We start from the raw sequence: 14,730 nt of genomic DNA, 5'->3' as shown, positions 1-14,730 counted from the left end.
GGCCTTATTTTAACTTAGTTACCTCTTTAAAACCTCTATCCCCAATTACGGTCACATTCTGAGCATAAAGATTCAACATGTACAATTTTTTTTTTAGGGGAATACAATTGAGCTTGTAACAGTCTAATTTTAAAAAGGCATTTTTGAGATGCGGGGGATATTTTGTTATGGACTGATATCAAGGGAGTATCGTTATTTTTTCTAGGTACCTTAATAGTAATGCAGTGTTAAAAAATGGGTAGTGTAGAGATGGATTTTGAAGTATACAGAGGTGAAATGATATGATGTGGAATCGGTTTTAGAATACTTCAAGAAAAAATAGAAAGCGAGAAGATCGATTAACTAATAGGCCAAAGTGTTGATAATAATTGAATCTGGGTGATTGGGTGTCAGGGGCTTACTTTTGAGTATGTTTGAAAATTGTATAATCATTGGAAGGACTGATGTTGAAGCTGAAACTCCAATACTTTGGCCACCTTATGCGAAGAGTTGACTCATTGGAAAAGACCCTAATGCTGGGAAGGATTGGGGGCAGGAGGAGAAGGGGACGACAGAGGATGAGATGGTCGGATGGCATCACCGACTCGATGGACATGGGTTTGGGTAAACTCCAGGAGTTGGTGATGGACAGGGAGGCCTGGCTTGCTGCGGTTCATGGGGTCGCAAAGAGTCGGACACGACTGAGCGATTGAACTGAACTGAACTGAATTTTAAGTATTTGGGTCAACAGAAGCAAAGAGAGTTTAATGGCCATGGGGTTGTTTGTTATGACTGTCTTCAACATGTTTACCACTTGGGTTGTACTTCTCTAGTCTGGTTGGCTTCTTCATGTGGTCTTCTTGGGATTCTCTGTTGCCTATCTCTACTAGATCCTCTGTTTCCTGAATACAGCTTGGTGAAGGACATCCTACATGAGCTTCTTAAGAAAAGGTTCATTGGAATGTGAATTTCTGAGATCTTATATACCTGAAAAGTCTTTGTTCTGTTCGCATACTTGATCAATAGTTTGGGTTCTTAGATTTCATTCTAAGTTGGAAATAATTTTCCTTCAGAATTTTTAAGTCATTGCTCCATCATCATCTTGTTTTTATTGATGCTGTGGAGAATTACTGTACTGATTTCATTGTTCTGTCTTTTTTCTGTTTATCTCTCTCTTGGAAATTTCTCTTGTTCAGATATTGAACCCTTGTATTGGTTCCCTGGAATATTGGTTCTCTGGAATATTGTTACAAATATTCTCCCTCCTTTTTTCCATATTTTTGTCTTTTGATTTTGCTCAAGGAGATCTCCTCAACTTTATGTTTCAATCCTTTTGTTGAATTTTTTAAATTTCTGCTATTAAATTGTCAATTTCTGAGCTTTTTTTGGTTGTTGTTCTCTTAGGGTTTCTTTTTTTTTTTTTAAATAGTATCCTATTTTGTTTCATAGGCATGGTTTTATTTCATTTTTTGTGGAAATATTAATGGTATTCTCCACCCCACCTCCCCATCCCCCGCCAAGCGGTTTCCTTCAGCTTGTTTTTGTGTGTTTGCTGTGGTCTGTTTCTTCATTAGAGGCTTTCCCAATATGTCACTGTGAATGTGATCTTTGGCTGTGTTGCTTCTGATTAAGGGCAGGGCAGGGGAATTAAAAAAGAGCTCTCAAGACCTTGACATTATGGTAAATGAAAGAAGCCACTGACAAAGTACCATATGGTATATGATTTCATTTTAATGAAATGTCCAGAATAAGCAAATTCACAGAGACAGAAAGTAGATCAGCAGTTGCCTGGGGCTGGAGAAAGGGGTGACTGTTAATGGGCATAGTGTTTTCTTTGGGGTGATGAAAATATTCTGAAATTGATTGCAGTGATGGTTGTACAACTCTGTGTATATACTAAACACCACCGAATTGTACACTTTAAAAAACTGAATTGATTAGGATGGGGGACATGTGCACCCATGGCTGATTCATGTCGATGTATGGCAAAAACCACCACATTATTGTAAAGTAATTAGCTTCCAATTAAAATAAAGTAATTAGCTTCCAATTAAAATAAATAAATTAATTTAAAAAATGGAATTGAGTTACATCTTAATAAAGCTTAATATTATAGCTTAATAAACCATCCCAGTGATGATGGTTATACTACTAAACACCATTTAATTGTACACTTTTTAAAAGGGTGAACTGAGTTGTGAGTTATATCTTAATAAAACTGTCCAAAAAAAAAAAAGCTGTCAGGAAACCGAATATGGGATGGAGATCATTAACTCTGAGCCTCCCTGTAACTTGATCTGGGAGGGCTGTCTTCTGGGAGCCTCTGGAGCAGAGTCTTCTGGTTTTCCTTCTGCTCTGTTCACCTGGAGGAGTCTTTCATCCTCTTGCAGAGTGTGGGCCACCTGACAACATGATGGCAGTCAACAGGAGAGAGCATATGAGAGCCTCTCCTCTTCCATTTCACCTTCAGTAGATACAGTGCCCTGACTTTTTCTGTTCGCCTTCAGTCATGCTGGGTACTCCTGTGCCAGAGACACTCTCATTTTTTACTATGGAAAATTTCAAAGATTGACAAAAGTGGAGAGAATAGTGCAGTAAACCTCCATGTTGCCACTATCCAGGTTCACAAATGATCCCTTCGTGAACATTTTCCTTTCATCTATATCCCTTACCCCCTTCCTTAGGCTACTTTACAGCAAATACTAGACATCTCTGTTTCATGCTTTCTAGAGACTGTGCTGTGCTTTGCTTAGTTACTCAGTTGTGTCCGACTGTTTGTGACCCCATGGATGGTAACCTGCCAGGCTCCTCTGTCCATGGGGATTCTCCAGGCAATAATACTGGAGTGGGTGGCTGGGCCCTCCTCCTGGGGATCTTCTCAACCCGGGGATCAAACCCAGGTCTGCTGCATTACTGGCGGATTCTTTACCATCTGAGACATCAGGGAAGCCCTCTGTTCAGTTCAGTCCCTCAGTTGTGTCTGACTCTTTGTGACCACATGGACTGCAGCATGCCAGGCTTCCCTGTCTATCATCAACCACTGGAGCTTGCTCAAACTCATGTCCATCGAGTCAGTGATGCCATCCTACCATCTCATCCTCTATCATCCCCTTCTCCTTCCACCTTCAATTTTTCCCAGCATTAGGGTCTTTTCCAATGGGTCAGCTTTTCGCATCAGGTGGCCAAAGTATTGGAGTTTCAGCTTCAACATCATGAACACCCAGGACTGATCTCCTTTAGGATGGACTGGCTGGCTCTCCTTGCAGTTCAAGGGACTCTCAAGAGTCTTCTCCAACACCACAGTTCAAAGCATCAATTCTTTGGCGCTCAGCCTTCTATATGGTCCAACTCTCACATCCACACATGACTACTGGGAAAAACCATCGCTTTGACTAGATGGACATTTGTTGGCAAAGTAATGTCTCTGCTTTTTAATATGCTGTCTAGGTTGGTCATAGCTTTTCTTCCAGGGAGCAAGCATCTTTTAATTTCTCAGCTGCAGTCACCATCTGCAGTGATTTTGGAGCTCCTAAAAATAAAGTCTCTCACCGTTTTCATTGTTTTCCCATCTATTTGCCATGAAGTGGTGGGACCAGATGCCATGGTCTTAGTTTTCTGAATGTTGAGTTTTAAGCCCACTTTTTCACTGTCCTCTTTCACTTTCATCAAGAGGCTCTTTAGTTCTTCTTTGCTTTCTGCCATAAGAGTGGTGTCATCTGCATATCTGAGGTTATTGATATTTCTCCCGGCAATCTTGATTCCAGCTTGTGCTTCATCCAGCCCGGCATTTCTCATCATGTACTCTGCATGTAAGTTAAATAAGCAGAGTAACAATATACAGCCTTGACATTCTCCTTTCCCAATTTGGAAACAGTCTGTTGTTCCATGTCCAGTTCTAACTGTTGCTTCTTGACCTGCATACAGGTTTCGCAGGAAGCGGATCAGATGGTCTGGTATTCCCATCTCTTGAAGAATTTTCCACAGTTTGTTGTGATCCACACAAAGGCTTTGGCATAGTCAATAAAGCAGAAGTAGATGTTTTTCTGGAATTCTCTTGCTTTTTCAATGATCCAACAGATGTTGGCAATTTGATCTCTGGTTCCTCTGCCTTTTCTAAAACCAGCTTTAACATCTGGAAGTTATGAACTTACTGTTCACGTACTGTTGAAACCTAGCGTGGAGAATTTTGAGCATTACTTTGCTAGTGTGTGAGATGAGTGCAATTGTGTGGTAGTTTGAGCATTCTTTGGCATTGCCTTTCTTTGGGATTGGAATGAAAACTGACCTTTTCCAGTCCTGTGGCCACTGCTGAGTTTTCCAAATTTGCTGGCATATAGAGTGCAGCACTTCACAGCATCATCTTTCAGGATTTGAAATAGCTCAACTGGAAATCCATCACCTCCACTAGCTTTGTTCGTTGTGATGCTTCCTAAGGTCCACTTGACTTTGCTTTCCAGGATGTCTGACTCTAGGTGAGTGATCACACCATCGTGGTTATCTGGGTCATGAAGATCTTTTTTGTACAGTTCTTCTGTGTATTCTTGCCACCTCTTCTTAATAGCTTCTGCTTCTGTTAGGTCCATACCATTTCTGTCTTTTATTGTGCCCATCTTTGCATGAAATGTTCCCTTTGTGTCTCTAATTTTCTTGAAGAGATCTCTAGTTTTTCTCATTCTATTGTTTTCCTCTATTTCTTTGCATTGATCACTGAGGAAGGCCTTCTTATCTCTCCTTGCAATTCTTTGGAACTTTGCATTCAAATGGGTATATCTTTCCTTTTCTCCTTTGCCTTTCGCTTCTCTTCTTTTCTCAGCTATTTGTAAGGCCTCCTCAGACAGCCATTTTGCAGTTCTTTTTCTTGGAGAGAAAGAGAAGACAAAGCATCTTGAATTCTGTCAGTAAGGGGATTGTCTAGGGCTCTAACCTCTTTTCAAACTGCTTTCACTCTGGTCCTTACTTTAGCATCCTGTTCCCCTCCTCTAGGTCCCCTGGAGGAGGGCATGGCAACCCACTCCAGATTCTTGCTTGGAGAATTACATGGACAGAGAAGCCTGACAGGTGTCAGTCCATGGGGTCTCAGAGTCAGACACGACTGAGCGACTAAATACTTTCTTTTCAGGAGCACCCAGTATGGCTAGTCTTGGGCCTGGTAAGGATTCTGTGGTTTAAATCAGTCGAATTCTCAGCTTTCCTTGCATCTGATTTAAGATTCAGATTTCTTGAGTCTGCTAAGTCTGTTATTACTTATTCATTGTATCCCAAGCTTCCCAAATTTGACATCATCATTTTCTCTGCACGTTCCCTGTCCTGAACTCTTTTTTTTGGCTGTAGTAGGTCTTCATTGCTGTGTGCACGCTTTCTCTAGTTGTGGCATGTGGGGGCTTCTCTAGTTGTATCTTAGTTGCCCCACAGCGTATGGGATCTTAGTTCCCTGACCAGGTATCAAAACCACATCCCCTGCAATGGAAGGTGGATTCTTAGCCACTGGGCCACCAGAGAAGTCCCCTGAATGGTTTTGTTATTAAGGTTTGTTATTAAGAAAAAAGCAGGAGTTGGTGAAAGTAGAGGCATCTGTTCAGTATGCCAGCCTGTTAGAAAGATCAACTGCTTTTTGATTTTTTTCCCTTTATTATTTATTTATTTATTTTTGCTTTGTCCAATCCTATTCTACTCAAACTGGAACCCTCTTTTATTTATTTATAGATGATCGATCTATTTGCCTGGAAAACCCCTTTCCAGTCTTCCAAGAACTAAGAGGAACGTACTTGTTTTAACACGCCTCTCTTCTAAGCTGAAGCCCAGGCAAAGTTCTGCAGTCCCTGCATTATGCCTTGCTGGCATTTTGTCCTCACCTTTTATTCTGGCATTGTCCGCCTGAGCTCCGAGTGCCGCACTGCTATTTGTTTTCATCTTCCTTGCTGGCCTGGGAAGTAGGACTTGAGACTAGGACTAGATCTTGTTTTCCTCTGTACCATGAGCACAGTGTCTGGTTCCTGGTAAACACTTGTTAACCCCCAGACTGGGTCATGGAGCACTGTGCTTCCAGGGTGGGGAAAGGAAGTGTACAATGCCCCCTTTCCTTCTTGCCTCTTACAAGCGTGACTGTTTGCTAAATATTAAGGAGTAAAACATGTTGTCGGCTTGTTGTTACGCAACGTTGCTCCCTTTGCTTTCAAGTCTGGTGTTTTTAAGCCAGTCAGCAGGCCAGAGAGGCTGGGAGGGCCGCTGTAAGGGCGTAAACATCCTACCAAAGAAGGAAGGGACTCACTCACAGATGCTGTGTTTCCCTCCCTTGAGAGAAAGGCTAGTAGCCTCCACCCTGCCTCCCCCCACTAGGGAAGGGAGGCAGTTCACCTGTCTTGACAGCTATTTACTCAGCTTTGCGGGGTCTTCCGTTGTCTTTTCCTTTGGATGTGACGCCAGGAGAATTGTTTAAATTGATGATTATGTTATTTAAAAAAAATCTGGTGTTAGGATATTATTTCTGAGAGGTCCTGTTAAAAATGCAAATATATAACTTTGAAAGGATTTAACCTGTTGTTTCTTTATATATGTATATATATACATATTTGGCTGTACCAGGCCTTAGTTGTGGCACATGGGATCTTCTGTTTTCATTGCAACATTCAAGGTCTTTAGTTGCAGCATGCAAACCCTTAGTTGCAGCTTGAGGGATCTAGTTCCCTGACCAGGGATTGAACCTGCGCTCCCTGCCTTGGGAGCTCAGAGTCTTAGCTACTGTACCACCAGGGAAGTCCCTGACTTCGTGTTTCTTGAAGTGTGATCCTCAAGAAGCTATAAATATCATCCTGGGGTGGGGGAAGGAAATCAAGAACTAGTGGCCAAACAAATATCGGATGCTAGATTAAACAAAGTTAAATAGGGTCCCTTCAAGACCTGTCATCATCTCGCTGCTGTGCCTTGTGACTCTCTGAGAGGGGTGTGTAGTAGCAACGTTTCCTGAGTTTATTTTACATTTCATCTGAGGAGCAGGAGCACTTCAGTAATGTGTTTTGTGGAACACAAGTAATTCTGGAAACAGCCCCTCAGCTTAAGTTCATCCTTTGAGGTCCCCCAGACGTGCCACTTCATCTAAACTGCCCCTGGAGATATGTAAAGTTTTCTTTCGTGAATTGCCTGACTTTCCGTTGTCTCGTTGTCTCCCTGCCTCTTCTCTACCCACTGTGGTGGAGGTGGTGTAGTCTCCAAGAAGTGTCCAACTCTTAAGTCGTGTTGTGACCCCATGGACTGTAGCCCTCCAGGCTCCTCTGTCCATGGGATTCTCCAGGCAAGAATACTGGAGTGGGCTGCTATTTCCTTCTCCAGGAAATCTTCCCGACCGAGGAATCGAATCCGGGTCTCCTGCATCACAGGCAGATTCTTTATCAACTGAGCTACGAGCAAAGCCCGCTCTACCCACTCAGTTCAGTTCAGTCGCTCAGTTGTGTCCGACTCTTTGTGACCCCATGAATCACAGCACACCAGGCCTCTCTGTCCATCACCAACTCCCGGAGTTTACCCAAACTCATGTCCATCGAGTCAGTGATGCCATCCAACCATCTCATCCTCTGTTGTCCCCTTCTTATCCTGCCCCCAATCCTTCCCAGCATCAGGGTCTTTTCAAATGAGTCAACTCTTCGCATGAGGTGGCCAAAGTATTGGAGTTTCAGCTTCAACATCAGTCCTTCCAATGAACACCCAGGACTGATCTCCTTTAGGATGGACTGGTTGGATCTCCTTGCAGTCCAAGGGACTCTCAAGAGTCTTCTCCAACACCACAGTTCAAAATCAATTCTTTGCTCTCAGCTTCCTTTATAGTCCAACTCTCACATCCATACATGACTACTGGAAAAACCATAGCCTCGACTAGACGGACCTTTGTTGGCAAAGTAATGTCTCATACATATATATGTTTCACTTTTTTTTGAGCATAAGCCCACCTGTTTTCCTTGGTTAGCCTTTGTAATAAACCTTGTTTCTGATTAAAAAAAAGGCTTAATGTGATCAAGAGCCATATTTACATGGTACTAGTACTTAGTACTATAAAGGTTCAGAGAAGGAGGGATCAGGGAGGATATCATGGGGGAGCTGGCATCTGTGTTTCCCTGAAGGAAGCAGTAAACTAGAACAGATAATGAGAAACCAGGTGAGAGGACGATGGGGCTGAGGCGGTGGGGTTTGCCGCCACGTGGTAGAGCAGGAGTGGAGGTGGGAAACATGACAAGCAACCACTTCCTGGCACAGCCGTAGCCACTCACTTCCAAAGATCACTATGTAAAGAGGAAAGAAACAACAATCATATAACTTGATTTCCATCTTCACTTTTGCTAAATATAAATACACAACTGACGTTCTTAAAATATTTTTAACTGCCTTACTGCAGTCACTAGAGAGTTTATTTCCTGCCCTGTTCCCTCTTACTCTGCACAGTGATGTATCTCAATGTCCCCATCCCCTCCTCAAAGCCACTCTGTACATAAAAGGACAACAGTGAAGATTCTACTGCCAGTAGGACCATAGCCAGATGTACATACATAAATGACATTTGAGTGAAAATGCAATCACAGGATTCTATATGATGAACAGAGCTTGCTTACATAGAAGGGCGTGTGCGTTTGTGTTAATTCTCCCAAGTTCAGATTCTAACTGTTCTGATGATATTCAGAGCCTGGAGTTGGAATCTTTTGCAAATGCTGCTGTATTATATTACCGTTGATGGTATGGGGGAAAAAGGATGTATATATGAATCAAACAGACCCGGGAAAGTATTCTAGCTCCCTTCCTACCAATTCTTTTACCTTGGGCACATTATGAACTGTCTTAAGACCAAGTCTTACAGATCTTTGATCTTATAATTATGCCCCTTCTCTCTGCCATCATGAAATTTACCCATCACTGGATAATTTTCAGTAGCAAATAAATATGCTCTAAGGGGACAACAGAGGATGAGATGGTTGGATGGCGTCACTGACTCAATGGATATGAGTTTGAGTGAACTCCGGGAGTTGGTGATGGACAGGGAGGCCTGGCATGCTGCAGTCCATGGGGTTGCAGAGAGTTGGACACAACTGAGCAACTGAACTGAAATGAATATTTCTTACCTGAAAACAGCCCCCCCAAAGTTAAAAATATTTTCTAATTTTGTTTTTCAAATGTTACAAAATAAATTCATTAATTTAAAACTCTGTTGATCTTATTCCCCTCTTGAGATATCTTCTAGTTTCTGCGTTCCCTTTCTCAGTAAAACTTAAAAACTGTCTCTTGTTTTGGCTTTGACTGCTTCCCCTCACTCTAATCTCTTCTCATCATTCCACAGGGACTATTCTTGTCTGTGTCATCCAGTGACCTTCATGTTGCCAAGCTGAAGGCCACTGCTTTGTTTTGGTCTTACTTATTCTCTCAGCAGCATGTGACAAGACTGATCTCTCTTTGACACTCTACTTTCCTGGGTCTCTTCATACCTCCCTGGACTCTCTTCAAGTCTCCTTCTCTCGGGACTTCCCTGTGGTCCAGGGGCTAGAACTCTGCTCCCAGTGTAGGAGTCTAGGTTCGATCCCCGGTCAGGGAACTAGATCCCACATGCTGCAATTAAGAGTTCCCATGCCTCTACCAAGATCTAAGATCCCATGTGCCACAACTGAGACCCAGTGCAGCCAAATAAGTAAATATTTTTAAAAACCAAACTCTTAAAAAGAAAATCTCTGTCTTCAACCTCTAAATGATAATATGCCTTATGTTCTGAAATGGTCTCTTCCCTATTTATTCACCCTCTGTAGATGTCCTGTTTTAATCTGATGGCTTGCCATAACATCTGTTGGCTAATGACTCTCAAATCTGTAGCTTCTTCCTCAGACTTTCTCTGGAACTCTAGATTCATATCCAGATAGATGTCTAGGCAATCTTGCAAATTTAATGTGACTGAAAGAGAACTCTGGATGTAGTCTAAACTTGTTCTTTCAGTCTTCCCCACCTCAGTAAGTGCTGCTAGTATTCCTTCCAAATGCTCATGCCTTACTTTTTTTTTTTTACTGAGAAAATAATTTATTTAATTGTAAATTAGGAATTTTAGTTTTTTAACATTAAACTATTAATAAGTTTTTTGAGTTTGTCCATTTGGATTTTAAATTTAAGTGAATTAAAAAAAAAATCAAGATCCCTTCGAAAGGAAACATCATCCCTTTTCTCTGATCTTTGAGGATATGTCATTTTTTTGCTTTCAGACTTAAAGTATGAACTCTCCCTACTCCAGAATGGATCCCCCAAAACTTGAATTATAGAGAGGCAAGAGTTGTAACTGACCTTTGATCGCCTTTTTCTTTTACAAGCCCACTTCTTCAGGATTTTTGTTGGTTTTCTTTTGTTTTACTGGGTTGTGAAAAATTTTGGCAAGAACTGAAGAGTAGGAGGCACAGTGAAACAGCAGAGAAAATGGAGGTTTCATTTTATCAAAGAAGCTCACAGTGCTGAGCATCAAGCCAGTGCAGTGGCTCTTCAAGTCAATTGCTTGAAAATGGAAATTAATGACGTAAACTGGAACACAAGCAAAATATAAACATGCCTACATATGTAAATGTTGCCTCCTAACCTCCTTTACATTGACTTGCTTAGCTTTAAATAATATATAAGTTTTCGTAGCTTCTTTTAGAGAAAGGAACTGAATGATAAGATGTTCAGTCACAAGGACTGGATCTCCCATTGCCATCCCATCTACTTTTGATACAAAATCAATTACCCATTTTATTAAACACATCTGGTTGTTATACTTCAGTAGTGCAAGGGGCAAGGGGAAATGAGAGGTTCCTTGATGTCATCTCTCCAACTTTGGGCTTGATGGGCTGAGGGTTAGAGCAGGTGGTAGCAGAGCTCACTGATGACTGACTGTCATGAAGTCCAGGTCTGGGAAAGGTAACCCCTTGCAAGCCTCTTCAGTCCCCTGCAGGTCTTTGTCTCCTCTGACACCATCCACTTCCTCTGGCCAAGGATCTGAAGACTCAAGTTCCAGAGTCTGGGATACTGAATATGACTTGGCCAAAACAAGAAGCATCTTCTAAGACAACACTGCTCTGGCTGTCATAATGGTTGAGGAGACTGGAGACCACCCACACTGCCTCCCTTTCAGTGCCTGGATCCATGCCATATTTATGTGCCAACCGCATGCCCTGTGTCCCTCAGAGGAGGCACTGCCCCACAGTGATCAGCTCCCTGTCTTTCTACCCTCTCTTTGCTTATTTCATGCCAACTTACAACAACTCATTGCCAACTTACTTTGAGGCTTTGTTCTCACTTCATGCGGAGCACCCACTGGCTCATTCAGATTGCCTGTGACTTCCAGCATCTCCACCATATCCACTGGGAATCTTGACTAGTCTTGGCACAGAAGCCAAACAATGTCCTGATAAGGAAAGGACATTGACTAACCCATTTGAGGATCACCAAGGTAGACTGTGTGGCCTACTAAGAGTTCTCCTGCTGCAAAAGCAACTCTGTGTTGCTTCAGATTCAGCAGAGATAGGAAGACACTGAAATCAAGAGGACAGCCCCTCACAGTCGTATCTTGTTGCCAAACAATTCCCTTTGCATACTTCTCTTCAGTACGTCAGCTGGCACACATAGAGTGTTTCTGGCTTTTTCTTTGTCTATGACAACTGTTTTTTTTTTTGGTTCAACTGATAGTGTATCCTCTCCCTGCCTCCCCAACCCAGAATAGGTAAGAAATCATTGGGAATTTACATCTGATTACCATAGGTTCATTCTCGCATATTACAAGGCTCAAAGTTACAAGAAGAAATAATACATACTTGCTGTGTTGGTCTTTTGTTAGTATTTTTTTTTTTTTAAGTTAAAATTAAGTGTTACTTTTCTGAGGAAGTAGCCAGAATAATACTGTCTCAAATTCAGAAATGTACTGGCACGAAGTCAAAGTTATTTCTAACCACATGATACTCTTTTGTCTGCCAAGATAGCTTGACAAGCTTAATATTCGAAGGCAGGCCTATATGATAATCCTAGCATTATTCCGGGGATAAGATTTTAGTGGGTTTGTTGAGAAGGAAATACTTGTTTAGATGGCTTTCATCATGCCTTTGGGTTTCTACCTCATTTTTCTTGTCCTTGAGGACTCCCTTGAAGCACTTCTGGGTGATGTTCAGGACCTGAGTGGGTGTTTCCCCCGAAATGGCCGTGTGGTAATAAAAATCCTCTCTGTCAAAGGGAATGTATGCTGCAGACTCCTTCCGCCTCTTGTAGGTGAACTTACAGGGATCTGCCTTGTACCACCAGGCCTGTAGCTGGGCCACCAACTCGCCCAGGATCTCCACCCCAAACTTGTCGTGGAAGACCTGGTCCACGTCCATGCAGAAGAGGAAGTCAGCCTCATGCCAGATGTGGGCCACGACGTGCTCTCCAAAGGTCTTCATGCGCATCGTGAGGATGTCCTGCCACCTCCTCTCAGGCTTGATCTCAAACACTTTGACGGAGTGCAGAGGACTCAGCTCTATCAAAGGCATCCTGGAGACATCATCCACCATGATGTAAAATATGACTCTGTGGCCAACCATGAAGTGCTTATTGGCAGACGTTAAGAACTCCTTCAAGTAATGCTCAATGTAACTTCCAACAGCAAAAACCGTCAGGCTGATGGTAATTTTCTGTTTGGCATAAGAATCATCCCAGATGGCTCTGTTGTAAGTGCCTTCCCACACTACAGGTGCCTTCCATTCCATCATGGTCACAACTCGGGGTGTTTAAGTGGGTTGAACCAGTCCAAGAGACGAAGAGCTTTCTTTCTTCTTCCTTTCTCTGTTCCTTTTCTTCTTCCGTGTCTTCGTCTTCCTCATGGTAACCACTGTTAAGCCATCTGGGAAACCAGTAGCCCTTCTGAATGCTACTGCCACCAACTTCGGGGTTTCTTGACGTGTTTATCCAGAACAGAGAGGCTTCTGGGCTGTGGCTGTATTCCCCACACACAACAATGACAGCTGAAACAAGCAGCATCGACAGAATCACTTTTCCTTTGACATTTGTTCTTTTCTCTGCATCATCTGCTTCTCTTCTCCCAGAGTAAAAGGCAAAAACCCACCAAGCTCTGTTGAGCTCCCCTCTGCAGAAGGAGGTAGGGCTGGGAGGAAGGGAAGGTGCAGCGCTCCAACTCCGGATGCGCAGAAGCCTGGCGCGCTGAGGGCAGCTGCCTTCACCTGAGCCCCGCAGGGCATGCCCGGGTAGGGCGGGGCTCCAGAGGGCGCTCCTCCGGGCTGCAGGCAGGGGGCACTGGGCAGCTGGTGGCTCCCTGCTCTGCCCGGCCCACAGCCCTAGACCTTATCTTTGATTTCGTTCTTCTTCCACCATCATCATCCAATCCTTCAGCAATTTCTACTTTCTAGCTCTATCTTCAAAAACATTCCCAAATCTTATCACCTTATGACCATCTTCATTCAGTTCAGTTCAGTTCATTTCATTTCAGTCACTCGGTCGTGTCCGACTCTTTGTGACCCTGTGAATCGCAGTACGCCAGGCCTTGACTAGACAGACCTTTGTTGGCAAAGTAATGTCTCTGCTTTTTAATATGCTGTCTAGGTTGGTCATAACTTTCCTTCCAAGGAGTAAGCGTCTTTTAATTTTATGGCTGCAATCACCATCTGCAGTGATTTTGGAGCCCCCCAAAATAAAGTCAGCCACTGTTTCCACTGTTTCTCCATCTATTTGCCATGAAGTGATGGGACCAGATGCCATGATCTTAGTTTTCTGAAGGTTGAACTTTAAGACAACTTTTTCACTCTCTCTTTCACTTTCATCAAGAGGCTCTTTAGTTCCTCTTCACTTTCTGCCATAAGGGTGGTGTCATTTGCATATCTGAAGTTATTGATGTTTCTCCCAGCAATCGTGATTCCAGCTTGTGCTTCTTCCAGCCCAGCATTTCTCATGATGTACTCTGCATATAAGTTAAATAAGCAGGGTGACAATATACAACCTTGACGTACTCCTTTTCCTATTTGGACCCAGTCTGTTGTTCCATGTCCAGGTCTAACTGTTGCTTCCTGACCTGCATACAGGTTTCTCAAGAGACAGATCAGGTGGTCTGGTATTCCCATCTCTTTCAAAATTTTCCACAGTTTATTGTGACCCACAGTTAAAGGCTTTGGCATAGTCAGTACAGCAGAAATAGATGTTTTTCTAGAACTCTCTTGCTTTTTCAATGATCCAGCGGATGTTGGCAATTTCATTTCTGGTTCCTCTGCCTTTTCTAAAACCAGCTTGAACATCTGGAAGTTCACGGTTCACGTATTGCTGAAGCCTGGCTTGAAGAATTTTGAGCATTACTTTACTAGCGTGTGAGATGAGTGCAGTTGTGTGGTAGTTTGAGCATTCTTTGGCATTGCCTTTCTTTGGGATTGGAACGAAAACTGACCTTTTCCAGTCCTGTGGCCACTGCTGAGTTTTCCAAATTTGCTGGCATATTGAGTGCAGCACTTTCACAGCATCATCTTTTAGGATTTGAAATAGCTCAACTGGAATTCCATCACCTCCACTAGCTTTGTTCATAATGATGCTTTCTAAGGCCTACTTGACTTCACATTCCAGGATGTCTGGCTCTAGGTGAGTGATCACACCATCGTGATTATCTGGGTCGTGAAGATCTTTTTTGTGCAGTTCTTCTGTGTATTCTTGCCACCTCTTCTTAATATCTTCTGCTTCTGTTAGGTCCATACCATTTCTGTCCTTTATTGTGCCCATCTTTGCATGAAATGTTCCCTT

At 42.8% G+C, this 14,730-nt stretch overlaps 2 protein-coding genes across 4 annotated transcripts in view; one reads left to right on the top strand and one right to left on the bottom strand.

Moving 5' to 3' along the window:
• The window catches only part of RAB30 (RAB30, member RAS oncogene family), a 100,670-nt gene that overhangs the window by 40,989 nt on the left and 44,951 nt on the right, over positions 1 to 14,730 (top strand). The gene's annotated exons all lie outside the window — the stretch shown is intronic.
• LOC145522738 (N-acetyllactosaminide alpha-1,3-galactosyltransferase-like) lies at positions 11,991 to 12,972 on the bottom strand. Its single transcript, XM_081531725.1, has 2 exons — positions 12,815 to 12,972; positions 11,991 to 12,720 (listed from the first exon to the last, which is right to left on the bottom strand). The coding sequence occupies exons 1-2, from the start codon at positions 12,970 to 12,972 to the stop codon at positions 11,991 to 11,993; spliced, it is 888 nt and encodes a 295-aa protein (XP_081387851.1).

This window comes from Giraffa tippelskirchi, chromosome 10 (assembly GCF_054371585.1).
Source record: "Giraffa tippelskirchi isolate mGirTip1 chromosome 10, T2T-mGirTip1v1.2.pri, whole genome shotgun sequence".
In the NCBI taxonomy this organism is placed as follows: Eukaryota; Metazoa; Chordata; class Mammalia; order Artiodactyla; family Giraffidae; genus Giraffa; species Giraffa tippelskirchi.
The sequence above is the reverse complement of the archived record's forward strand: the minus strand, read 5'-3'. Positions and strand labels throughout refer to the sequence as shown.